Below are 27,132 nucleotides of genomic sequence, written 5' to 3'. Positions count from 1 at the left end.
TTCTGCATATGCTGTAGAGGGAAGGGAGGGGCAGATGGGGCTCATCAACCTGGGAAGGTAGCCCATCTAGGAGAAGGAAAACTGATCCTAAACCTCTTCTGCCTTGCATGCTATCTTTCAGAGAAGAAAAGGCCAAGGAGTAAACCCTACACAATTCCGGAGTGGAGTTCCTAAGATGCTTAGATGGCACCTTGTATGCCTCCTTTCAGCAACTCCTGCAGCCAAGCTGGTGCCAGTAAGGCTGAGAGTGGGGTCTTGTTGTCTGGACAGCCCCGGACCTCCATACACACTACTCAGGCTTGCACCCAGGAGAAGTCACTTTGGTACTGCTAATGCAGTGGTTTGACTTCACCCCACCAAGGTGCACTCCATTGTCTCTTGAGGCAGATGGTACCAACAAGTTTTATGCAATTTTGCCCAATTTACATATTTTTACAAAGCAGTTTTCTTAATATTTCTTAATGTTGTTGTATGTTAAATTTCACTAATACAGTCATACCTCAAGTTGAATGCGCTTCAGGTTGAGCGTGTTCGAGTTGTGCTCCGCGGCAACCCGGAAGTAACGGAGCGCATTACTTCCGGGTTTCGCTGCTCACACATGCGCAGATGCTCAGAATGACGTCACGCGCATACACGGTAGCGGCAAAATGCGGCACACGCTGACACGTCGCATCCTGCGTTCCGTTCGGGATGCGAATGGGGCTCCGGAACGGATCCCATTCGCATCCTGAGGTACCACTGTACATGTTTTTTCACTCCATGCATATACCTTTGTACACATTACAGTGATACCTTGGGTTAAGTACTTAATTCGTTCCGGAGGTCCGTACTTAACCTGAAACTGTTCTTAACCTGAAGCACCACTTTAGCTGATGGGGCCTCCTGCTGCTGCCGCGCCGCCGGAGCACGATTTCTGTTCTCATCCTGAAGCAAAGTTCTTAACCTGAAGCACTATTTCTGGGTTAGCGGAGTGTGTAACCTGAAGTGTATGTAACCTGAAGCGTATGTAACCCGAGGTACCACTGTACTTGGATGGGGAAGTGCATTGCAAAATTCAGAGAAGTGGAAATTTCACAGCAAAAACCCACTATTCAATGCTCAATAAGAGCAAACAGCAATCTGAGGAAAGCCTCAATTAACATTTGCTCCAATTGAGTGCTTAAAAACAGGTTTTCATGGGGAAAGCTCTGGGGCAAAAAACCAAAAAACCTCTGCTTCGAGGTTTGAGCATTTAAGCACAGACCTGTGTCTGAAAAGAGCGGAGCAACAGGTAAGTGTGGATAAATTCTTACCACATTTTGTAGACTCACAAAGCTGCCTCATGCCAGGCCAGGCTCTTTGCATGTCTAGCTAGACACAAGACCCTCCTGGGTTGTTTGTGCTGCAAGAAACTGACACATCTACCTCTGCTGATAGTTTTTTTAAAAGCAGTGAGCAGAAATAAAATATCACATTTTTTGCTCTATAGGACGCACCCGACCATAGGACGCACCTTGTTTTAGAGGGGGAGAACAAGAGAGAAAAAATCTCCCCCTCTCCACACAGCTCCTTCAGAGAAGTGGCAGGAGAAGTGGAGCCCCTTCCATTTCTCCTCCCGCTTCACTGAAGGGGTGCTGCACAGAGAGGGAAAGCTGTGCAGCGCCTCTCCAGCAAAGCGAAGCCAGGAGAGCGAGAGGGATCAGTGCGCACCAATCCCTCTCGCTCTCCTGGCTTCAGCGAAAGCAACACGAAGCCTCCAGAGCATGGAGGGAGCGCTCCCTCTGCGCTTCGGAGGCTTCACGTTGCTATCGCTGAAGCCAAAGAGCCTGCATTCGCTCCATAAGACGCACACACATTTCCCCTTAATTTTTGGAGGGGAAAAAGTGTGTCTTATAGAGCGGAAAATACGATAAATACAAAGCAGTGTAAAAGGAATTGGCAGCCATAAAATAAGGTAGATTAACGAGCAAACGAAAGCTTTTGCTTGGTGCCAAAATTATATCAAAACAGGCGTTACTGGTCAGAGCATTCTACAGCCAGGGTATTGCCACCAAGGTCCTTTTTTAGTTGCTAGCCACCATATATTCAGTGGTGTTGGCCCTCAAAGAAAAGATTCTAAAATATTTTAGGAAGGGCCATAGTTCAGGGGTAGAGTATCCATTTTCCATGCAGAATACCCCAGTTTCAAACCCCAGGATCTCCATGTAGGACTGGGAGAGACCTGAGTTTGAAGCTCTGGAGTGTAGCTGCCGATCAGTGTAGACTAGATGAGCCAGTGGTCTGACTCAGTATAAGGCAGAGCCTATGTTCTTCCTCACAGGTTTGGCTTATGGGGGAAGTCTTCATCTGTTCAGTGATTGAAGCCACACGCTTGGTCCCCATGCAGCCTGAAACCATCTAATCTGATATCTGCTGCCCTCTACCTCCTCTTCTTAGAAGGAAGAAACTGGTTAATCCTTGTCCAAAAAAGCAGGATGTCAAAAGCCATATTCCTCCCAAGGCTGGGTTGTTCAATGTTGAAATAACACATACATCTGTCACAGAGCCCTAAGAGTAGAGAGATAATACAGAGGAAATCCAGTTGTCTTGTTTAAAGCTTCTAATAAAATGATACCTTTTATTTAAATACTGCATTATGTAGTTATGCGTGCTCTCTGCCTGCCTGCAGGCTCATTCCAGATGCACTAAAATGATCAGATTTATTTCCATAGCTGGTACTAACTTTTATTTGCCCATTTGTAAGTGGGGAGGTGGTAGCATCCCTTAGGGTTCTATGGAAGGCTTCTCTCTCATCAAGAAAATGCAGGGTGCTTTGCTATTTACGAGATCCTTTATGGCTGATAAATTTATGTGGAATTGTCCATAAATACTTCCGGTGTGTGGGGGGGGGGAGCGGGGAGAGGCAGTAGCATCATTTATTGTTTCTGAAAGAACGCACATCTTTCCTCTTTTTAATGAGCGTCAGCCAAGTGAATTATAGTTCTGATTTCAGGGAGAGTTGTGACGGCACAGAAAGACCATTGGAGGATTTGTTATAATCCAGTTCAGTACGACCCCATCAGCACTACGCATTTAAATGAGCATTATATCCATTTAAACAGTCATGGATGCCTCCTCAAGAATTCTGGGGAACTGTAGTTTGATAAGAGGTGCTGAGGGCTGTTAGGAGACTCCCTGTTCCCCTCACAGAGCTACAATTCCCAAAGTGGAATGCTTCTTCCTAAGCTCTGTGTGGGGAATAGAGCTCTCCTAACATCTTTCAGCCTGCTTAACAGACACAACTTCCCAGAATTCTTTGAGAATGTTAATTTAAAGATCTTTTTCAGCTCATCATAAATGAGGTTCCAGAACTCTCTAATTTCTACCTCTGCTACTCAGGCAGTGCACTTCTATACATGTTTTGGGCTTACTCTAAAGTAAGCCTGCTTAGAACTGCAGTTACAAACTGTATAATAAAAACTACGGTTGCCAGGTCATCTTGAGATTTAGATGTGTGAGGTGGAGCCAATGACTGAGAGGGTAAACCCTGACTAGGCTTGGAGGCTCAGGAGGGTGTAGCTCAATATACTGGAGAAACAGAGCTGGAAACAAAAGCTTTCAAATCAAGCAGTTTTGTCTCCTTACCCTGAAATTTTAGCTCATTGAGAAAATAGCTTAAAATTTAGGTCAAAGACTTCCCAATAACTTGAATAAAGACACCCCCCCCCCATGAATTCTCCCATTGCCCATTATAGTCTTCTCTGTGAATGTGTAATAGAATCAGATCACTTTAAGCTTGTAAATACGTTGAGCAACATTCATTCTTAGGCTGCTCCTAGCTTGTAAGTTTATTCAAACTTATGCAACTGTAATGGGAAGGGGAAAGAAACAGCAAAAGAAGTTCTGTGTCATCCTCATATTTGTTTTGGAATCAGACTTAACCACATCTACATGGAAGGCTGTCTGCATTGTTGACCTCTGGGACTCAGAGGCTCAAAGCGATGAGAGAACCCAGACAAGCTGTATTCTCACCATGACTTTGCATTGTAATTCTGGCAAAGGGATGCAAGTATGATATATAGTCTCTTTTTCCGCTGGTCAAATGTGAGTGTGCTTGAATGATTATTGTTTTGGATTCCAAAACTAAGGCCACAAGCAGGATGAACCCAACAACACTCCTCTTGAAATGCACTCACTATTAAAAGTTATAAAAGGAAGCTGGAAAGCATCAATGCCAGAGATAAGATTCGGAATTCTGAACTATTTCCAGTGTAGAGTTGGGATATTTTCATCCTACGCAGTGATTAAAAGGATGTTGATGTTTTGGTATCTAAACTCCTAAAGCTTTGAACACATTAGCGACTTAAAACGCAGCAGGGCCATTTCACTCATTATGTTTCAAGCCACATTTGCAAACTGCTGTTCACACCATGGGGGGGGGGGTCTTCGCCTGATCCATATTACCTGTTTGGTGTCTCCCCCCTCCCCACTCTCATCTGCACATGTGCTATCATCTGTGCATGCACAATGGCTGTCTCATAGGTACACACCTCAGCTGAAATGCAAAGCAGTGGGAGATGGTTTGGGGGAAAATCTGATGGAAGGTAGTTTTTTTTGTGGGGGGCTCACCAAACAGCAGCATTTCTCAAGAAACTGCAAGATTGATGTGGGTTGTGGTCAACATCATGTGTTCATAGCTTCAAACACCAGTGGTAGGAATGCACTGGAGCCAGATTAAATGGTAATGTATACACAACCTTAATATCTGTGTTCACGTTGGTCTGTGACAACACTCAGGTCGTTATTCTAGTATGGCATGTTCCACAGCTATGAATATCTACAGGGTTCTGCTATCAATCTTCATGATTCCCGCTGAAAAATTGTAATCTGCAAATGCAAATAATTTGCCCCAGGGCATACAGGAATGACTCCTGCCCTTTGAGCCACCTCACAGCCCTGCCTTTGTCTCACAGCAGGATTTTGGTTTCGGATGCAAAACACCACTGAACACATTGAAATGTACTTCTGAGTAGACGTGTATAAGATTGGGTTTTGATTCTGTTGAGGCAGTTGCCTCGTTTTGCGCTCCCATGTTCCCCAGTGTTTCATAAAGCAACAGGCTCCTAAAACTTTGAATTTCTCTGAGCTTTTGAACCCCCTCCCCCCTTTCTAAATTTATGGGGCACTACAGGGGTTCCCCTGCTCAGTGCCACTCCTCTACAGTGTGCAAAAATTCTTGCACAAAATTGTGTGCTCATAAAGTCTGCTGCTAAATGTTTTTTAAAAGATTGTTTTTGAGATTGTTTTTTGCAAACTTCATGTGCATCCCTATTCTCCAGTGCTCACACTGCTCCTGCACAAATGATTTCCACGTTCACTTCAATGCATTGCACACCAGGAATTTTCTCCCCCACTGAAGTGAATGGGGAGGCCACTCCATGCATGAGATCCATGAGCATGTTAACCTGTATCTTCTCCCATTGCCTGAATTCCAGGTGTTGCCACCATGGAAGTCCCTGTCCATGGTGTCTCTTGTTTCCTACTGGTGGGTGGAAACAAAAATGGGCCACTTAATTCATTCTATAGTTCTGCACCACCTTTGACGAGAGCTTTCTTCCTTTTTAACTAAGGGCTCTGTTGTGTGTGAGCATCTACTCTTGGGTTTTCATTTCTTTCTGAAGCAGAGTTCCTTTTACAAAAAAAAGTTTTTCTTTACAGCAGCAGAATTCCAGCTATCTCTTCGTGGAATTCCCATTACAGGAATAGACACCATTTGGTTCTGTTTCCCAGTCTTTATGATTTACAGAACTTTACACTGGTCAATAACAAATAAAACAAGATAATATTTTTCTCTTTTAGCCATTCGGCCGGAGACCTACTGCTGAATCATTCACATGCTCATTTACACTAGCAACTTGTTCAAGACCATTTCCCAGGTTTCTTCTAGAATCTTCCAACAGGCTCATCCATACTTTGCGTGTCCCTTGATTTCTAGGCACAGGCTCGAGAGCTTTTTCTTTTGCCCTGTCTCTTTCCCTGGGAAAACCCGCTGTCTACTGCTGAATCGGAACAAATGTCAATCTGCAGAAAACCCAACTGATGTTAGTTTTGATTCAGCAGTAAACAGCGGGTTTTCCTGGGGAAAGCGGCAGGGCAGAAGAAAAACCTATGAGAATCATGCCCAGAAATTACAGGACACAGCGGAAATTTGGATGACCCCAAACATTTCAGCAAAATTTCAAGCAGGTCAAACATTTGAAACCTGGGAGCCATTTGCCTGATTTATAATACTGTGAAACCAATTTGCTTATGTGTGTTTTGCCTTTAAAGGAGCTCTCTGAAGATCCTCACTTGGTTGTCAATGGAATCAGTTCCCACGACTTGCACCAAGGGAAGCTGGGAAACTGCTGGTTTGTGGCAGCCTGCTCTTGCCTGGCCCTTCGTCAGAACCTCTGGCAAAAGGTACTGTGCTACTGAGCAACAGACGAGCATTCCCAGGGCTCTAAAGCGATGGGTGTCAAGGACGCTAAAGCCAGCTACTCTGGGAATACTTTTGCTTTTAGACAGTAATAACGATAAATCATATGTGGTTTAGGATCCCAAGTCCTTTTGATCTTGGAAGAGAAACAACTGGTGTTTCTTTCCATGAGTGATTTTTTTAATGAGCACATCTGGATGGGGAGGCAGGGTCAAATGCAGCCCTCCAGGGTCAAATGCAGCCTTCTTCCCTTCAGAACTCTCCCCAAGCCCACAGTCCTTACAGACTTGGCTTCATTCACCGATTGAGTGTTTTTGATTGGATGGAACTATGATTGTGGCCCCTGGAAGGTCACCAAGAATGCAAAGCAGCCCTTGATCTGAAAAAAAGTTCTTCATCCTTTGGCTGACCAATTTACTCTGAATGAATAATTTTGTAAAACCATCCATTTCCCTAACAGGGCAAATAGGATCTGAAGAGAGGTGATTCGTATCAGGAAGAAGGTGTGGGAGGAAAGGCTTAACCTCTTCTCTCAGCTCTGCAGTCCCAAATCAATCCCTTCTACCTTGTACAGTGGTACCTCTAGTTACAAACTTAATTCATTCCGGAGGTCCGTTTTTAACCTGAAACTGTTCTTAACTAGAGGCAGTGCTTTTGCTAATGGGGCCTCTTACTGCTATTGCACCACTGGCACACAATTTCTGTTCTCATCCTGGGGCAAAGTTCTCAACTCAAGGTAACTCTTCCAGGTTACTAGAGTTTGTAACCTGAGGCGTTTGTAACTCGAGGTACCACTGTATCCTCTTTTGAAACTAATTGAAATATAGATGCAAGATATATATATATATGGATCTCCAGCATCTTGCCTTGTTTAACCCACGAAAACTAGCATGACTTGCTGCAAACCATTGGCATGTCTGTTCTTCTACATTCTGCCCCTGTTGAAGGTGCAGAGCTCCAGTTTTAGAAATCTGGCAGGGGGCACAGAGTGGAGGTGAGAGCATATCTATGGTGGTTATTTCAGGTTTCATATACATGGGCTTAGTTACAGTTAGGGAAAGAGTGACAAGCAGGAAGATCAGGGTCTGCTGGAAAAATCTCTGGGTGATTTCCAGGAGATTGGTAAGGAAAAGCTAGTAGCCTTTCTTCTAGAGCTATAAGAATGATCTTAACTTAGAAGGAATTTAAATTGTTTCCTTGTAATGGAAGTCTCCCCCTCCCCAATTACAAATCCATGTTTTTTGGGGTCTGATTATTTTTTTAATGGATCCATTTTATCAGTTAATCGAGAAATGTTTCCTGCCTCAATGCTTGGAGTAATTCTCTGTTTCTTTGGACACTTTAGGTGGTTCCACATGTTGAGGAACAGGACTGGGTTTCAGATAATCCAGATCAAAATGTGGGGATATTTCACTTCTGCTTCTGGCGTTTTGGAGAATGGATTGATGTGGTCATAGATGACCGCTTGCCAACTGTAGACAATGAGCTGATCTATTGCCATTCTAACGACCGCAATGAATTCTGGAGCGCCCTTCTGGAGAAGGCCTACGCAAAGTACGTGATTGCTTTGACTTGGCACAATTTCTGTTCTTTCAACAAAATGAAAACTGCCTTGTAATGTTGTTACAAAATGTTACAATCTTACCAAAACCAAGTGGTTTTAACAAATTGCCCATGATGATCTTGGGGCCCCTTCCTACCTCATGCCTTACATAGAATACACAAATTATCTAAGAGTGATAGGGGGTCTGCAGTAGAAAGACTAAATTAAAAAGTGCTGATTTTCACTTTCCCTGCAGTGCATAGAATACACATGTAGCATGGTCAGATTGGGAGGGTTTCCTACGAGAAATTTCATGGAGACAGAAGTACTATAATGGACTCCCTCAACAGTCCAGATAAAGTTGGCAAGGTATCCATACCCAGTGCTATTTTTCTAGAAAATGAGGTGCCAGAACTCACCGTGAACCCTTGTTCTCTTATAATGACAATAGTGCCCATTTGAGAGGCGCCAGACCTGAGTTCTGGCAAGTTCTGGATGAAAAGAAGCCCTGTCTATACCTGTAGGTAATGCATAGCTCTCCCTTGACAGCACAATTCTACTCTAGTTCAAATTTAATGGGGCTTATCTGCAGGAGAGTGGGTAGTTGCAGGAAATGGATAGGAGGACATAACTAAAGGGTGTATGCCTTTCATTCTCCCACTCTGAGCTAAGGATGGTGAGATCTAGGTCTCTGGGTAAACAAATGATAGGAAACAGCAGTTTTTGTAGGGGGCTAAGACTAGCTAGCGAGATGGCAAGGCAGAGAATTGAGTTTTAGCTTGACCAACTTACATCATTTTGGAGTTCTGGCTGCCTTTCTCTGGAGATAGGATGTGGGGTAGTGGATTTCCCCATAGGTTGGAGTATTTAAGCTCTGCCTGCTCCACCTTTGCCCAACCCGTGCATTTTTAAATAAACCCAAATATTACAAAATACCAGCAAGAGTCTAGTGATCTCCTAACAAAGGAAATGAAACCTAGGTAAGCACGATGCCTCTAGAGGGGAGGAGGAGGGAGGCAGCCCATTGGGAGCAGCGAAACCTTCTTCATATATCTGGGTGTGTCCTCAATATACATTGTGTTACCACTAGGATGGCCGGGTCTTATGAAGCCCTGGATGGTGGCAACACCGCAGAGGCCATCGTTGACTTCACAGGAGCAGTTGCAGAATCCATTGACATGATTGATGGCCACTACAGCCATGATATCATCGAGCGGGCGAAACTCTTTGAAGACTTGCTGAAGGTGCAAAGAAGAGAAGGATTAATCAGCTGTTACATCATGGTAATTTTAAATTACTAAGAGAAGGAGCATTTAAAAAAATTATAATAATAGTTGCTTGTCACCCAGAAAGTCTCTTAGAGGCCTACACTGAAAATATATATCCCATTCAAATGTGGAGGAGGATTCAAATGATGCATAAAAATTCCATACAGCATGGTAGGGGAAACAAAAAATAAGAAAAAAACCAGTCCCCACCCCATAACAATAATAAGAAACAACATTAGTAAACAATAAATGAAACAACACTCCAATCCACTAACTAACAAATTATCTAAGAGTGATAGGGGGTCTGCAGTAGGAAGACTGAACTAAAAAGAGCTGATTTTCACTTTCCTTGCAGTGCAGTCACAGGAGCCTGAGTTGTGTGTGTATATGTGCATGTACGCTCCATACTGACATCTTCGATGGGAGAATGACAAAGCGTAAGAGATGTCTGGAGCTGTGCATGGAGTGAGAGTTCACCCGTAGTTCCCTTGAAGGCACACTGGATTGTCGGAAGACAAATCTGTGTGGAAAGAGCTCCCTGGGGATAGAAGCTGTGAAAACCAAATCTGCAATCTAATCTGTCCCTTGCCATGCTCTTGACTCTTCACAGAAATGTGAGGTTCCACCCCCTTTGGAATAAGGCGAGGGATGAATAATTCCTGGATCAGACATAGATGAATAAAACAGAGTTTTCCAGCTTCCAGTCCAAGCTTCTACTGCCTTCCCAGTTTGTTTGGTTGCTTATTTCTCATAGTCACAATCAATTTTCCAAACACTCATTTACAGCAGACAAATTGTCATTTGGTGCTGATTACAAATTCCAGGAGAGCAGTTGTGTTGCATTTTTTTTAATTTGCTTGCTTGCTTACTTGCATGCAAATAAATAAAATGCAGCAGAACTACTCTCCTGGAATTTGTAATCACCACTCATTGGTGATTATTTGCTTGCGTACTTAACCTACAAGCAGTTCTAAACTGCTTAATAGTTTAAAATACAACATAAAAACCTATAAAATGGTATTACACAACAGAAAAAACCCTGGAAAATGGCAAAGAATCACATGGCGTTTCTTGGTGTCTTAGTTTTACGAAACTGCCTTTATTATACCATTCATAGGCCACTTACTTGTGTACATTCAGTGAAGAGATATGTTTATACACACATATGTGTTTTACAGTGCATGATATAAGGGGAATGGCCATAGCTCAGTGGTAGAGCATATGCTTTGCATTCAGAAGGTCCCAGGTTCAATCCTTAGCATCCCCATGTAGAATTGGAGCAAACCCTGCCCTAAGTCCTGGAGAACCACTGACAGTCAGTGCAGAGAGCAGAAAGCTAGATGGCCCAATAGTCTGACTCCTTGGAAGGGAGCTTCCTATATACCTATTAGACCCAATAATGGTTTCATTCTGTTGGCATCAAGATGATGTAGAAGCAACCTTGCATGCCTCCCTTGCGTGGAACTATAGTGGAATATAGCACATGTTTAGCACTCTTTCTAATATTTGCAGACAGGTTTTTTCCCTGGAAGCAAATATGAAAACAAGCACTAAGCACGCTCTATATTCCAGCTCCAATGAAATAAACTGCCATGCAAATGCAGCCTCAGTCAGACATTGGCCATCAAACTCAATTTGGTCTACACAGACTAGCAGCTGCATGCAGAGGAGTAGGGAAACCCATACAGGGCTAAAAGAAGCCCTGGAATGGATTTAACCTAGGGGCTTATGTGAACATGATGTTCATTTGTAGAATGGCTATCTTACCCAGGACTCTGTAACAAGCAGCACCCCAGTCTTTTGATAGACTGAACAAAATACATTGCTCATAGCAGCTCACTGGAACACAGGAAGGAGGCCATTGTTCCAACTAGCCCAGTGTTTTCTGCATAGACTGGCAGCAGCTGTCTTGCGGTTTCGGACAGTGGACATTCTCCCACTCCCCATTGAGATGTTACAAATGCAACCTAGGACCCTCCACGTGCAGAGCAGGCACTGAGCTCGAGGTCTTTCTTTGTCTCTTCTTATCTTGTATGAAGACATTCCATTTGGCTTGCATTAAAAGTAAATAGCGGATGTGGCTAAGAAAAGCATATGGTGCTCTTCATTTATCTAGCCAACTGGTTTCAGACACTCAAGGCTATGGTTTTCTCTTGACCTGCGGTAAAAATACACATGGCATGGAAAATTAAAAGCTGTGTAAGATTCTCCATGTGAAAGTCCATCAACATTCCTAAGTTTGACTCTGGTTTTGGAAAAAAAGCAAAAATTGCCGACAATTGCCGATGTGAATATCAAGAAGCATACAAACGAGCTGATTGGTTGTGTGATGGACGGTTTTCTTCAATTCCACCAGTTGTGCCTCTGAAAATTGCTCCATGGGGACAAGAGCAATATCACTTCAACATCAAGCTTAAATGAGCTTCCCTCACAACTTAGCTTCTAGCAAAGGTGGATGTGTTTGCAAACGCTATTACATGTTTCTACACAGAGAGTTTTTAATCAATGTGTAGCTTTATAACTCAAAATAGAAAGATGATGCTACATGTTTTGGTTTTATCAGGTGACCGAGAGATCCTGTGTTTGGATACAGAAAGCATTGGTGTACTAAGAATTGCTTTTCGTAATAAAATAAAATTTTGGAAAGGAAGCGGGTTACCATTCAGGTTGGAAAGTCACTACCAAGATTAATGGAAATCTTTTTCAGTCTTTGCAGCTTTAACAAGAAGGAATAGTGCTATAACTCCTTATGCTGTCATGGAAACGCATGCTGTGTTGTTTGTGAAGAATACAAGTGAATAATTGTTAGGACTGGTGAGAAGCCCATGGGAAATGCCAGTGGATCTCAGTATAACTTATGAAGTGATTCTCTGTGAGCTGCAGTTATGGTCAGACATGGTGGATTTGGCATTAGTTAACACTGATCGTGACTTTTAGAAAACCGTTCACTGATTTGTGTTTTTATTATTATTCCCTCACTCACTCACTCACTCACCCAACCCCCAGCTTTAGAATGTTTTGCTTTAGTTGCCGTTATTATTGGTGGCAGCAGTGTGTATAGGAACAGACAGTCTGGAACATGGACAAGTAAGTAAGAGGAAAGAAGCCTAGAAGCAGAGGTGTATGGTCAATAAGGACTAGAAAATTCAGTAGATAATTAATGCTCTCCAAAGCTGGGGTGTGTAAATCCTGGCAATGAATCTCAATGAACTGAGATGCTAAGACAACAGTTCCAAACTATCCAAAGTTATACTGTGCTAGAGAGGCAATACACAACATGTCAGAGCATGTGTGTGTTTTTTTTCAATAGCAGGTATGTTTTGAGAAGGGGTGAGAGTCCTGCACGGTGCTTTGAAGCACTGCTGGCCCAGCAGGCTTGAAGTCAGTGCTGATCAGCAGTGACCTCCAGCCAGTTTTCTGTAGCGATGGGCTGTGTGATAAAGTTCCTTATGGGGAGCTGGGTTGAGCAGCTGAGCCAGCTATGTCTCTACCTGCCCCACCCCTGATGCCACATATAAAGTCAGATTTGGGGCAGGTGGGCATTGGGAGCCAAATTGGCCCGTGAGTCAGAGGTTCACCACCTTGCTTTTGAGGATCATAGGACCTTGTGTTAAAGTCAGAACAATACTGGGGTCAGGGGGGCAAAACTGATGAAGGGACCCAGAGGATTACTTAAGAAGAAGGAAATACTAGATTCTGTGTTCCTCAAAGACTTTTGAAATCCCTGCATTAATTCATGTTTTTCTTACGCCGCAGCCTTTGTCCTCTGATGAATTTGAGGGACAGACTGAAATGGGTTTGGTCAAAGGCCATGCCTACTCGGTGACAGAAATCCTGAAGATGCCCCTGGAAGAGAAGCGCGTGCCATGGCAAAAGACTAAGAAACTCTTCATGATCAGGTTGAGGAACCCCTGGGGAAAGAGCGAGTGGAACGGTCCATGGAGCGATTCGTAAGCAAAGCATGCTTTGATATTTAGGATATGCTTGTCACTTTTTGAGAGCGGTGCAGACGCTAAAAGAAACACTCTCAAGTGTGGAAACATTTCCAAGGGACACATGAAGACAGAGGCAACATGGTGGTGGCTGGCTCCATTTAGAGCGGGGATTCCCAAACTTGGGTCTCCAGCTGTTTTTGGATTACAACTCCCATCATCCCTAGCTAGTGGGACCAGTGGGTTTTGTCTTGTTTTCTAACTCATGTTAATGCAGAAGCAGAAGGAAATAATTTGGGCAAATATATGTATTTTCAGTCTGTGTTCCTTACAAATTATTTCCTTCTGCTTCTGCAGAATCATCATTAGCCTGGAGATAGAAAACTAGGGCACCCAGGAAAATGGTTGTAAAATAGTCTTCTCCCTGATATGCTAGTTTTGTAGGTTTCTTGTTTTATAGGGAAGACCATCATGGGATCCCCCACTTGTGCCCAAAATGATGTATACACATGCAAACACAGACACAAGTGGGCTCTTCCACACTTCCTCTCATCTTGCCACTTTTCTCCTGGGAAACCTACTCTTTACTGCTGAATCAGAGCAAGCATCAATCAGATTGCCTGTGGATTGATGTTTGCTTTGATTCAGCAGTAAAGAGGGTTTTTTCCAGGGAAGTCAACCCAAAATTCATTCATTCACTCATTCGTACAGTGGTGCCTCGCAAGACGAAAAGAATCCGTTCCGCGAGTCTCTTCGTCTTGCGGTTTTTTTTGTCTTGCGAAGCAAGCCCATTAGCGGCTTAGCGGATTAGCGCTATTAGCTGCTTAGCGGGCTTAGCGGATCAGCTGATAAGCGGTTTAGCGGATCAGCTGATAAGCGACTTAGCGGATCAGCTGTTAAGTGGCTTAGCGGGTCAGCTGATAAGCGGCTTAGCGATCAGCTGTTAAGCGGCTTAGCGGATCAGCTGTTTAGCGGCTTAGCGGATCAGCTGATAAGCGGCTTAGCGGCTTGGGGAAAAGGGGGGGGAAAGGAAAAAAAACCCTGCAGGAACTCGCAAGACATTTTCGTCTTGCGAAGCAAGCCCATAGGAAATTCGTTTTGCGAAGCACCTCCAAAACAGAAAACCCTTTCGTCTAGCGGGTTTTCCGTCTTGCGAGGCATTCGTCTTGCGGGGCACCACTGTACATGATTCTCCCCCTCCCTATTTTATCTTCACACCCAGTGAGCTTTATGGCTGAGGGGGGACTTGGTATTCCAGGTCCTATTCAGGCACTTTAACCACTATGTCATTCTACCTCATTTTTTAAGAAACAATTTTACATGCAGCCCCTGAAAATAGACCAATGAACCTGACAGACAATGAACCTGATAAGCCCTGCCTGGAGATACTGGGGATTAAACTTAGGTCCTTCTTCATGCTAAGCAGATACTCTACCACTCAGCTTATGGCTCTTCCCTTTAAATATATGTTTATACAAATGAAAGAGCTATTTGATTTAACATTTTTCCTCCCCTTCAGATCAGAGGAGTGGAAAAAGGTGAGCCAAGCAGAACGGAAGAAATTAAGACTCACTATTGAAAACGACGGAGAGTTCTGGTGAGCAATGGTCTCATTAAGGCAGCATTAAGATATTTATATGTCAAGACAACCGAAAGGCCCATAACATTTCATAGGCAGGAAGAGGGAAATTAGGGTGAAGGAACTGCTCCAGCCTCCAGCACCACCACTTTCCCATTTCATCCAGCCTCAGCTCCAGGTTTTGGAGGGCCTTGGCAAGATACTGCTCATCAGTGAGTCTACTTACTCAATGCAGTGGGTCCTGGTGGCTCTTTTAGGAGGTCCACTGAATGGTTGGGAGCCCTTGGTGTATGCTCAGCCATGCCAAACTTTGATGCTAGTCCTGACTTCTGCCCATCTCTCTACCCTCCATCTCTGCTATCCAACCCACTCCTTGAAGATATCCCTCTTTTTCTCTCCTCTCACCCCTGCAGTATTCTCCTGTCTAGCCCAACCAAGCACCTTTCTGCCATTCAGTCGCTCTAGCAAACAACTTCTGTCTCTATGGCTGCATTTACTTGGCGGTTTATTCCACTTCCCCAACACTTCCCTGTGAATTTCCACATTATGGTTGAGCTTAGATGGGTTTTGTTTTAATGTAAGAGAGGATATATTAATTGCAATTTACCCCTCCAGACACCCGCATTTGTGGGTTGAACATATACTGCACAGAGTTTAAAGTCCTATCCTTAGCAGAAAAATGGAGAGCATATAGGATTAGGCTGTGCCTTCTTTTAATTAAGCCCAGCTGCAAAGTAAGCTGGCTCCCCATTTCTTACTCCACTTAACAGAAAATAAGACAGCAGACTGAGAAGTCAGTTTAAAATATGATTTACTTGCTCTTAGTCTTAGTCTTCATTCTCAACAGCAGTAAAGTAAATGAAATACTTCCATTTACAGTATTAGCAGCCTCAGGCATGTGCCTGAGAATGGAATAGTTAGATACAGTGGTACCTCAGGTTAAGTACTTAATTCGTTCCAGAGGTCCGTACTTAACCTGAAACTGTTCTTAACCTGAAGCACCACTTTAGCTAATGGGGCCTCCTGCTGCTGCTGTGCCGCTGGAGCACGATTTCTGTTCTCATCCTGAAGCAAAGTTCTTAACCTGAAGCACTATTTTTGGGTTAGCGGAGTTAGCGGATTACATAACCTGAAGTGTATGTAACCTGAAGCGTATGTAACCCAAGGTACCACTGTATATGTCTGCTCCCATTGCTGGTCAAAGAGAAAGAGAGGGAACAGTAAATACTTCCTCAATTGTAACCACTCAAGAGAGGAGAAAATGACATCACACAGAGCCCTCTCTACCAAATTACATTTCTATGGTCTGAGTCTCTGCCTATCAGCAGTTCAGCTCTGTGGTCTTAACTCCATCTCTTGCTGACTTGCAAGAATAGGTGTTGTTAGATCTGGCTGCTAATTTCCCACATTTATACAATGTAAAAGCTACTTGCAGAAAACTAATGGAAGGATAGTGCATGTTTTATGCTCATTTCTGTGTCATTTGATTCCGGCAAAATTGCAGCCTCCTTAGCCCCCAAAATCGCAGGAGGGAAGTGATAAAGTTTGCAGTGGCATCATACCAGCATACAGTTTTTCCTTGCTGTTATCCTGAGGGAATCATGGGGGAACGGAAGGATGCATGTGCAGAAAGGGTGGGAGTGTAGCAAGGTACAATTGTCATTCTTTGTTGTGCCACACTACGCCCACTGGGATGAATGAAATTTAGCATGACATGCTGGTATATCAGGCCAAAAACCACAGTTCCATAACACCACAGGTGAAAGGAGCATCAGAAAAATGGGACAGAACCTGTAAAACTAGTGCGGTATTCCCCATGCCTGTGTCTGTAGCTATGCCCCACCTTTTAGTGTGGGCTTAAGTCAGAGAGATAGCAGCAGAAGGGAAAGTGCTGTTTCTACCAATTAGATACATGCTTGTGTAGTAGGTGAGTTTGCGGGTCTGGTTGTTTCTGTTGTATTTCACTAAATTAAATTACCTAAATTTAATTTAAATTTAATGCTAAATTACCTAAATAATAATTGTTCTGTTTTTAAATATATTGACTAAATGAGATGTCCCGAGCATTGAACATCCCACATTTTTCTTACTTGTTTCTTTTCTTTTTCTGGAAAGCCATGGAGTGATGCAGGGTAGGGATTTGAAGTGCGCCACAGTGTGTGTGTGTGTGTGTCTGTGTTGTGCATTTCAAATCCTTTCCTTGCCCATGTCCTATGCTACAATCCTGCGACTCTCTAGGCCAGTGGCTCCCAGTTAGCTAAGTACTGTGGACCCTCTGTTTTTCAAAAGCCAAGCCATGGAGCCCCTACTTTTGAAAACATGGATATTTCTGTTGTAGTTTCGTTATGTGAATGGTGCCACCATACCCTCCAGAATGTCCCAGTGCAAAACTAGGATGTTCATCTTCTGGGCTGCACTCGCATGCAAGTCATGTGACTTGTGCAAGAGCACAGTGCCCCAAAACACATGTGTTATCTGTCCACAGGAAATTCAACTGTATTTTTTTTCTACTCTCTGAGTTAGGATGTCGTTTGAAGACTGGTGCAAAAACTTCACCGATGTTGATGTCTGTCGGATTGTGAACACGTCCTTTTTTAGTATACATAAGACCTGGGAAAAGAAAATGATTCGTGGAGAGTGGAAAAAGAATCGAGACCCAATGTTAAACCGCGCTGGGGGCTGCTTAAATAACGCAGCCACCTTCTTCCAAAACCCACAGGTTGGAGCACAGTTATACTTGCTTTCCCCCCCTCCTTCACCAGTGTTAAACTTATATGGAAATAATTATGCAGCAAAGCAAAGCTGAGCCGACAGTTTTCCTGCCATGCCTTTCAGCTTCAGATTTAGGGGCAGGAAGAAGATACTGCTCCCAAAACTGCTTTATGTTTTTGCATCACAGCCAGTTTGCCAGTACTGAGTGGAAGTACTAGTCCAGTGGTTTTCAACAAGCGTGCTGTGGCACGCTGGGGGGCCTTGAATGATGGTCTGGGGTGCTGCAGGTAACACTGGCCTCTGTCCTTCTTTCTTTCCCTCTCTCCTCTAATGCCCTCTTGTGTCTGTGTCTCCCAAAGGCTTGCACATCTGTTCGTTTGCAGCTGCCTTGCTGCTGCCACTGCTGCCTCCCAAGTTAATGTGCTGACCTCATGTTCACCTTTGGCCAGTTTCCATTGGTCCACTAAGGCTGGGGGCATCCTCTGCTCAGGCTCCTGTGAGGCAGCATGAGGAGGTACCTCTCTTTGGGGCAGGAGCGGCAGCTCAGAGACCAGGGGTGGAAGCAGTGGCTGCCCGGAGGACTCCCAAGGAGAGGAGAGGATGCTGAGGGAACACTCCCCAAGGGAGGAGGGTTTCAAAAATGGGTGAGAGGCTGCCAGCTCTGCAGGCAAGGGGTGACATCACTGGGCTCCTGAGCCCACAGGGGTGCCACAGAAAGAATGTAGTTGGTCAAGGGAGCCGTGGACTCAAAAAGGTTGAAAACCTCTGTACTAGTCTAATTCTGATTTAGATAGCTTTATCCTGTGGTTACCCATAAATCTAGTTTGTTCCATTTCTATATCATCATCATCTTCAAGATCTTCATCATTCTATTCTATTCTATTCTATTCTATTCTATTCTATTCTATTCTATTCTATTCTGATCTATATTAGAGGCATTTGGAATGTTATTTGTGAAGGTCAAGTCTGCTCCCTACATGCAGGCTATATCCTGCAAAAACTGAGGGCACAGATCACTGGTGTTTGCCCCTTGAACATGTGAAGCTGAAGGGCAGGGCATATGGGCACAATTCTAATCCCAGCCCAATGCAGTTTGAGGGGGAAAGTGTACAGGACTAAAAAGGAGCTCTGGATTTAACCCAGGAGGATATGACCGGTCTTGTGAGCATTTTTAATTCCCATAATGTTCATTTGTTTGTGGAGTGACTGCCGTGCATAGGACTTTGGAACGGGCAGCACCCCAATCCTGTGATAATCCATTGTTAACAACTCAGCTACAGGCATTGTTTACAGCAGCGGCTGCTCCGCTACTCAGCCACAGCCCTTCCCTCACCCTGTGCTCCTCTTCCTTCTCTTTAAGTATGTCTTTGATGTCAAGAAGTCGCAGGACAAAGTGATGATCTGCCTGCAGCAGAAGGACAAGCGCATTTACAAAAGAGAAGGGAAAGGGGACAACTTGGTTATTGGCTTTGAAATCTTCAAGGTAGGTGTCCATGCTGCATGCCAAAGCTGTTGGAGTTTGGTAAGAGCATAAGAACATAAGAAGAGCCTGCTGGATCAGGCCAAACACACACTACCTGCTACTAGAGAAGAAGCAGGAAGGCCTGAAGGGAGGTAATCTACTTTACCAGTTACTAAAACAGAAGGAATCAGTGCCACACACATACTTGCACACATGCTGGTTCAGCTAGCTTATCGCAGGCATTGCTGCATCACTCCCAGCCGAAGCAGAGGTAGACATAGGCAGAAGGTAGGTCAGGATCTACTGGTACATCTATGAGTGATTTATAGTAGAGTGGCACAGGTTTCCTACTCGCAAGGTGACCTTTTCCATGTAGCAGGCTTTTGTACAACGTGGCTGTGAGCTCAGTTCGGTTCTGATACCAAAAACGAAATCCTTAGTGCACTTTGAGACACTCTGTTTTTCAATTCAAATGGTGTGAGTTTTGCACCAGGATTTAGTTGACAGAGCAAGTGAAAACACACAAAAAACACCTCTGCTCTCCACCTCTGCTCTATCTTTATCTTTATGCCTGTTTGAAGTCACAGCATAGGATCTACCTCACTCTCATGTTGTATTAGATTGCTCTATGCAATGCAACTCAATCTGCTTTCTAACCCTAGGTTGAGGCCAACAGAGAGTATCGAATGCATAAAGTGACAGTGCAAGAGAAAATGGCAACTTCCATGTACATTGACAATCGCATGGTATTTTCGAAGTTGTGCCTCAAGGAAGGCCGGTATGTCCTGATCCCAACCACCTTCAGACCTGATACTGAAGCTGAATTCATTCTGAGGCTGTTCACAGATGTGCCATCGGAGCTCAGGTACTACGACTACTTGAAGATGACGGCAATTTTCCCTTCCCATTTCTCCCTGGCTTGCATGCTCATCTGTCTTAGACCAAGGAAGCAAAAGATTCAAAGAGTGATGATGAGTGAGACAGATGTACAACACACTTCGGTGGGGAGCACTGACATGATGACTGCAAAAAGGGGTGCACCCACTTCTTGTGAGGATGACATTCACTGTGGTTTCAGGGATCACATTGCATGCAACCTCTGTGCATTTGTCCCATGCCAGTTTACAACCACTCTCATTTCTCTCAATTGCAATATTTCCCAAGGGGCAGTATTCGATGTGAAGCTGCCTTGGGGATGGAGATGCATTCTGTTCACCTCCAGATTCCACACAGTAGGAGATAGTTCTACACCCATTCACAAAAGGACTGACATGATGATTGCAAAAAGGGGTGCACCCACTTCTTGTGAGAATGACATTCACTGTGGTTTCAGGGATCACATTGCATGCAACCTCTGTGCATTTGTCCCATGCCAGTTTACAACCACTCTCATTTCTCTCAATTGCAATATTTCCCAAGGGGCAGTATTGGATGTGAAGCTGCCTTGGGGATGGAGATGCATTCTGTTCACCTCCAGATTCCACACAGTAGGAGATAGTTCTACACCCATTCACAAAAGGAATGACATGATGATTGCAAAAAGGGGTGCACCCACTTCTTGTGAAGGTGACATTCACTGTGGTTTCAGGGATCACATTGCATGCAACCTCTGTGCATTTGTCCCATGCCAGTTTACAACCACTCTCATTTCTCTCAATTGCAATATTTCCCAAGGGGCAGTATTGGATGTGAAGCTGCCTTGGGGATGGAGATGCATTCTGTTCACCTCCAGATTCCACACAGTAGGAGATAGTTCTACACCCATTCACAAAAGGACTGACATGATGATTGCAAAAAGGGGTGCACCCACTTCTTGTGAGAATGACATTCACTGTGGTTTCAGGGATCACATTGCATGCAACCTCTGTGCATTTGTCCCATGCCAGTTTACAACCACTCTCATTTCTCTCAATTGCAATATTTCCCAAGGGGCAGTATTGGATGTGAAGCTGCCTTGGGGATGGAGATGCATTCTGTTCACCTCCAGATTCCACACAGTAGGAGATAGTTCTACACCCATTCACAAAAGGAATGACATGATGATTGCAAAAAGGGGTGCACCCACTTCTTGTGAAGGTGACATTCACTGTGGTTTCAGGGATCACATTGCATGCAACCTCTGTGCATTTGTCCCATGCCAGTTTACAACCACTCTCATTTCTCTCAATTGCAATATTTCCCAAGGGGCAGTATTCGATGTGAAGCTGCCTTGGGGATGGAGATGCAATCTTCTTACCCCCAGATTCCACACAGTAGGAGATAGTTCTACACCCATTCACAAAAGGACTGACATGATGATTGCAAAAAGGGGTGCACCCACTTCTTGTGAAGGTGACATTCACTGTGGTTTCAGGGATCACATTGCATGCAACCTCTGTGCATTTGTCCCATGCCAGTTTACAACCACTCTCATTTCTCTCAATTGCAATATTTCCCAAGGGGCAGTATTCGATGTGAAGCTGCCTTGGGGATGGAGATGCAATCTTCTTACCCCCAGATTCCACACAGTAGGAGATAGTTCTACACCCATTCACAAAAGGACTGACATGATGATTGCAAAAAGGGGTGCACCTACTTCTTGTGAAGGTGACATTCACTGTGGTTTCAGGGATCACATTGCATGCAACCTCTGTGCATTTGTCCCATGCCAGTTTACAACCGCTCTCATTTCTCTCAATTGCAATATTTCCCAAGGGGCAGTATTGGATGTGAAGCTGCCTTGGGGATGGAGATGCATTCTGTTCACCTCCAGATTCCACACAGTAGGAGATAGTTCTACACCCATTCACAAAAGGACTGACATGATGATTGCAAAAAGGGGTGCACCCACTTCTTGTGAGAATGACATTCACTGTGGTTTCAGGGATCACATTGCATGCAACCTCTGTGCATTTGTCCCATGCCAGTTTACAACCGCTCTCATTTCTCTCAATTGCAATATTTCCCAAGGGGCAGTATTCGATGTGAAACTGCCTTGGGGATGGAGATGCATTCTGTTCACCTCCAGATTCCACACAGTAGGAGATAGTTCTACACCCATTCACCAAAGGACTGACATGATGATTGCAAAAAGGGGTGCACCCACTTCTTGTGAAGGTGACATTCACTGTGGTTTCAGGGATCACATTGCATGCAACCTCTGTGCATTTGTCCCATGCCAGTTTACAACCACTCTCATTTCTCTCAATTGCAATATTTCCCAAGGGGCAGTATTGGATGTGAAGCTGCCTTGGGGATGGAGATGCATTCTGTTCACCTCCAGATTCCACACAGTAGGAGATAGTTCTACACCCATTCACAAAAGGACTGACATGATGATTGCAAAAAGGGGTGCACCCACTTCTTGTGAGAATGACATTCACTGTGGTTTCAGGGATCACATTGCATGCAACCTCTGTGCATTTGTCCCATGCCAGTTTACAACCACTCTCATTTCTCTCAATTGCAATATTTCCCAAGGGGCAGTATTGGATGTGAAACTGCCTTGGGGATGGAGATGCAATCTTCTTACCCCCAGATTCCACACAGTAGGAGATAGTTCTACACCCATTCACAAAAGGACTGACATGATGATTGCAAAAAGGGGTGCACCCACTTCTTGTGAAGGTGACATTCACTGTGGTTTCAGGGATCACATTGCATGCAACCTCTGTGCATTTGTCCCATGCCAGTTTACAACCGCTCTCATTTCTCTCAATTGCAATATTTCCCAAGGGGCAGTATTCGATGTGAAGCTGCCTTGGGGATGGAGATGCATTCTGTTCACCTCCAGATTCCACACAGTAGGAGATAGTTCTACACCCATTCACCAAAGGACTGACATGATGATTGCAAAAAGGGGTGCACCCACTTCTTGTGAAGGTGACATTCACTGTGGTTTCAGGGATCACATTGCATGCAACCTCTGTGCATTTGTCCCATGCCAGTTTACAACCACTCTCATTTCTCTCAATTGCAATATTTCCCAAGGGGCAGTATTGGATGTGAAGCTGCCTTGGGGATGGAGATGCATTCTGTTCACCTCCAGATTCCACACAGTAGGAGATAGTTCTACACCCATTCACAAAAGGACTGACATGATGATTGCAAAAAGGGGTGCACCCACTTCTTGTGAGAATGACATTCACTGTGGTTTCAGGGATCACATTGCATGCAACCTCTGTGCATTTGTCCCATGCCAGTTTACAACCACTCTCATTTCTCTCAATTGCAATATTTCCCAAGGGGCAGTATTGGATGTGAAACTGCCTTGGGGATGGAGATGCAATCTTCTTACCCCCAGATTCCACACAGTAGGAGATAGTTCTACACCCATTCACAAAAGGACTGACATGATGATTGCAAAAAGGGGTGCACCCACTTCTTGTGAAGGTGACATTCACTGTGGTTTCAGGGATCACATTGCATGCAACCTCTGTGCATTTGTCCCATGCCAGTTTACAACCGCTCTCATTTCTCTCAATTGCAATATTTCCCAAGGGGCAGTATTGGATGTGAAGCTGCCTTGGGGATGGAGATGCATTCTGTTCACCTCCAGATTCCACACAGTAGGAGATAGTTCTACACCCATTCACCAAAGGACTGGCATGATGGCTGCAAAAAGGGCTGCACCCATTTCTTGTGAGGATGACATTCACTGTGGGTTCAGGGATCACATTGCATGCAACCTCTGTGCATTTGTCCCATGCCAGTTTACAACCACTCTCATTTCTCTCGATTACAATATTTCCCAAGGGGCAGTATTTGATGTGAAGCTGCCTTGGGGATGGAGATGCATTCTGTTCACCTCCAGATTCCACACAGTAGCAAATAGTTCTACACCCACTCACAAAAGGATGCAAGATTGCCTTTCTACTGGTGTTTGATACTATCATTTATTGTTTATCATTCTTTTTCCTTTATATAAGTGTCAATTAGAATAAAGTGTTCTTCCTTTTGGTGCATTTATGTTTTCCTTGGCTTTCCTGGTGTACTGATACAAATTAGGTCGAACAGTGGAACATGACAGATTTGATATACCTCTTATCGAGCTGGAGAATGCCTCCTTTCCCCATATCCGAACAGTGCTGTGTCCTCAGTGAGGTCCCATTTGATTCTAATGGGCTGTGCCTAGAAGATATTCTGAACACACATATCACATGGTCTTTGTGTTCCCATCTTCTAAAGAATTAGGACTGGCTAAAATGCAAAGTGCTCAAGAGGAAGATACCTATGCAGTGTTGCACATATCCAGGTTGTTCTTGCAATCAGAATGTTGCATTAAAAATTCAAAAACAGAAGAAAAGAAGAAATGTTGCAGAATCTGTAGCATGCTGTGCTGACATGCTAATGAACCATGCTTAGTAGCTGAGCACCCAGTTTTAATGAGGCATGGGGTGTGTGCTATTTCCTACAGCAGAGTTTAAATTGGGTCTTACTATCTTTTTGTCATGGGACCACAAAGCATTTCTTTGTTATATCTCATAGAAGAAATGTGTTTGTGCCTTACTCATGTATGGTCTATTTCTGTATTGACTGCAATTTCCTGTAATAGGCACATGTTTTTGTATGCTCAGCTGTGGTCATGCTCCAGGGGTGCCCTCAGAAGCTTAGCATCCCAGACCCAGGAGGCATGAGTGTCTCTCATCAAAGCACTGAAGGCAGGCTTGCAGGAGCAACACAGTCCAAACAAGCCGAGCTCAATCACAGAAAATAGTCTAGGTCCAAATGTGAGTGAATATTGCAGGAAATTCAGCAAGGTGGGCACCTGGGAATTGGGAGCCAGAGCCCCATGTTATTTCCAGCAAGTGGGGGGCTCAAGAGGGTGGCCTTATATACGCTGTCTTTTTAGACCACGTCCTAATCACTGCTGCTGTTAGTGAAAGAGCTCCAGTGATCGCTCACTCATGTCTAGCGTGATGGCTCTGGGGTTGTAGGCACATGTTATGCCATTGCTCTTCAGGCTAGACTTGGAGCTTTCTGACACCAACATTCTTGAGGATGTGGGTGGCCCTGCCTCCTCCTCTGACAGCTCGAGAGACTCTTCAGCAGGCCTCAACTTGGATGGCCCCTCAAGGGGATCATCTGCACCAGCTTCAGGGTCCTCAAGGCCCTTAACATGTGGGGTGCCTGGCTAAGAGGACTAAAAATCCTCTTAGGGCTAAAAATAACACCTGCATGTGAGCAGCTGCTCGCATTTAGGTGCTCTGCACAATCAGGACAGCTGGGACCAATGGTTCATCCTGGGGGGAAGGAGTGGCAAGAGGGGTGCTGTGGGGCCTGGTGTTCAACATCTTTACAAATAATTTGAAGGAATTAAGGGATCAGGATTCAGGGTGGCTTTAACATATTGAAGGACTGGGCCAAAACCATTTGTTAAAGTCCCATTTCAGTAGGTACAAATTCAAGGTTCTACACATAGGCAGGAATACTAGGATGCTCAAATACAGGATGGGAGGGGGGCACCTGGCTTGACAGAACACATGAAAAGGATTTGGGGGGGTCTTAGTAGCTTCAGATAGGTGAACAGTATGATACAGCAGCAAAAAATTAGTTAATGCTATTCTAGACTGCATCAACACTAATATAGTGTCCTGATCAAGGAAAGGAGTAGTACAGTTCTATTCTGCCTTGGTCAGACCACACCTGGAGTCCTGTGTCCAGTTCTGGGCATGACAACTTAAGAAGAATTTCGACAAACATGTTCAGAGGAGGGTGTCAAAGATGACCAAGCACCTGGAAATCAAGCCTTGGGAGTTGGGAATGCTTATCCTGGAGAAGAATGAAGCTCATCCACACTTTTGCTTCTCCCATGCGTAAGAAAGCATGAGTGAGATTTTTTTCTGTTCGCCCTGCCACTTTCTCAGGAAAACCTGTTCTTTAGCACTAAATCACAGCAAACGTCAAATCACAGAAAACTCCATTGATGTTTGCTCTGATTCAATGGTAAAGACCAGGTTTCCCCTGTGGAAAGTGGTTAGACAAGTCATAGTTAGGATGAGCCCAGAGAGTTGTTATGATAGCCATCTTCAAATATCAGAAGGGCTGTGGCATAGAAGATGGAGGAAGCTTGTACAGTGGTACCTCAGATTAAGTACTTAATTTGTTCTGGAGGTCCGTACTTAACCTGAAACTGTTCTTAACCTGAAGCACCACTTTAGCTAATGGGGCCTCCCGCTGCCACCGCGCCGCTGCAGCACGATTTCTGTTCTCATCCTGAAGCAAAGTTCTTAACCTGAAGCACTATTTCTGGGTTAGCAGAGTCTGTAACCTGAAGCGTATGTAACCTGAAGCGTATGTAACCTGAGGTACCACTGTATTCTGTTGCTACAGAGGGTAGGATTCAAATTATAAGAATGGAGATTATTACTATTACAGTATTATTATTATTATTATTATTATTATTATTATTATTATTATTATTATTTATTACCCTTCTAAGGCCCCCAGATAGTTTACAGCTTTAGAGTCGAATAATGAAACAATGTAAAATGGCTTGCAGTCATAAAAATAAGGTGGGTAGCACCCTTACCTTTCTCGCCTCAACCTGGCCACAGTCATCCATGCGACGGTCACCTCCAGGCTTGACTACTCGCTCTACGTGGGGCTGCCCTTGAAGCTGTCCCAGAAACTCCAGCGGGTGCAGAATGCTGCAGCGAAGCTCCTCACGGGGTCCCTGCCATGGGAGCATATTCACCCAGTGCTTTTCCAGCTGCATTGACTCCCGGCGGAGTACAGAGTACAGGGTCAGATTTAAGGTGCTGCTTTTGACCTTTAAAGCCCTTCACAGCCTAGGACCCTCGTACCTACGGAACCACCGCTCCTGGTATGCCCCACGGAGAGCCTCAAGGTCCATAAATAGCAACACTCTAGTGGTCCCGGGCCCTAAGGAAGTTAGATTAGCCTCAACCAGTGCCAGGGCCTTTTCACCTCTTCCAGCCTGGTGGAACGCTCTGTCGCATGAGACCAGGGCCCTGCAGGATCTGATTTCTTTCCGCAGGGCCTGTAAGACAGAGTTGTTCCGCCTGGTCTTTGGCTTGGAGCCAATTTGATTCCCTCCCCCTCTTTCTTTTCCCTTTTTCCTTTCTCCTCCTGTGATGAGGCTGCATTTTAATATTTTAATGTTTCAATATTTTAATGTTGTATTTTAATCTTGTTTTTAAGTTGTATTCATTCAAATTGTTTTTATTATTGCTTGTTAGCCGCCCTGAGCCCGGCCTTG

The 27,132-nt window shown here is 44.4% G+C and overlaps 1 protein-coding gene across 4 annotated transcripts in view; it reads left to right on the top strand.

Annotated features, from left to right (window-relative positions):
- CAPN6 (calpain 6) overlaps positions 1 to 27,132 on the top strand; it is a 67,304-nt gene that overhangs the window by 27,766 nt on the left and 12,406 nt on the right. For 3 of the 4 annotated variants that reach the window (XM_083595961.1, XM_083595962.1, XM_083595960.1), the window contains exons 4-11: positions 6,289 to 6,420; positions 7,782 to 7,990; positions 9,070 to 9,262; positions 13,004 to 13,197; positions 14,699 to 14,776; positions 17,282 to 17,477; positions 18,831 to 18,953; positions 19,595 to 19,797. In XM_083595961.1, the coding sequence (XP_083452087.1) occupies positions 6,289 to 6,420; positions 7,782 to 7,990; positions 9,070 to 9,262; positions 13,004 to 13,197; positions 14,699 to 14,776; positions 17,282 to 17,477; positions 18,831 to 18,953; positions 19,595 to 19,797 (1,328 nt within the window). Of the gene's footprint in view, positions 1 to 2,614; positions 5,025 to 5,869; positions 6,421 to 7,781; positions 7,991 to 9,069; positions 9,263 to 13,003; positions 13,198 to 14,698; positions 14,777 to 17,281; positions 17,478 to 18,830; positions 18,954 to 19,594; positions 19,798 to 27,132 lie in introns of those variants that run through there. The other variant, XM_083595963.1, reaches the window with a different exon arrangement.

The sequence above is a fragment of the Podarcis filfolensis genome (assembly GCF_964270895.1).
Source record: "Podarcis filfolensis genome assembly, chromosome: Z".
NCBI lineage: Eukaryota > Metazoa > Chordata > Lepidosauria > Squamata > Lacertidae > Podarcis > Podarcis filfolensis.
The sequence above is the reverse complement of the archived record's forward strand: the minus strand, read 5'-3'. Positions and strand labels throughout refer to the sequence as shown.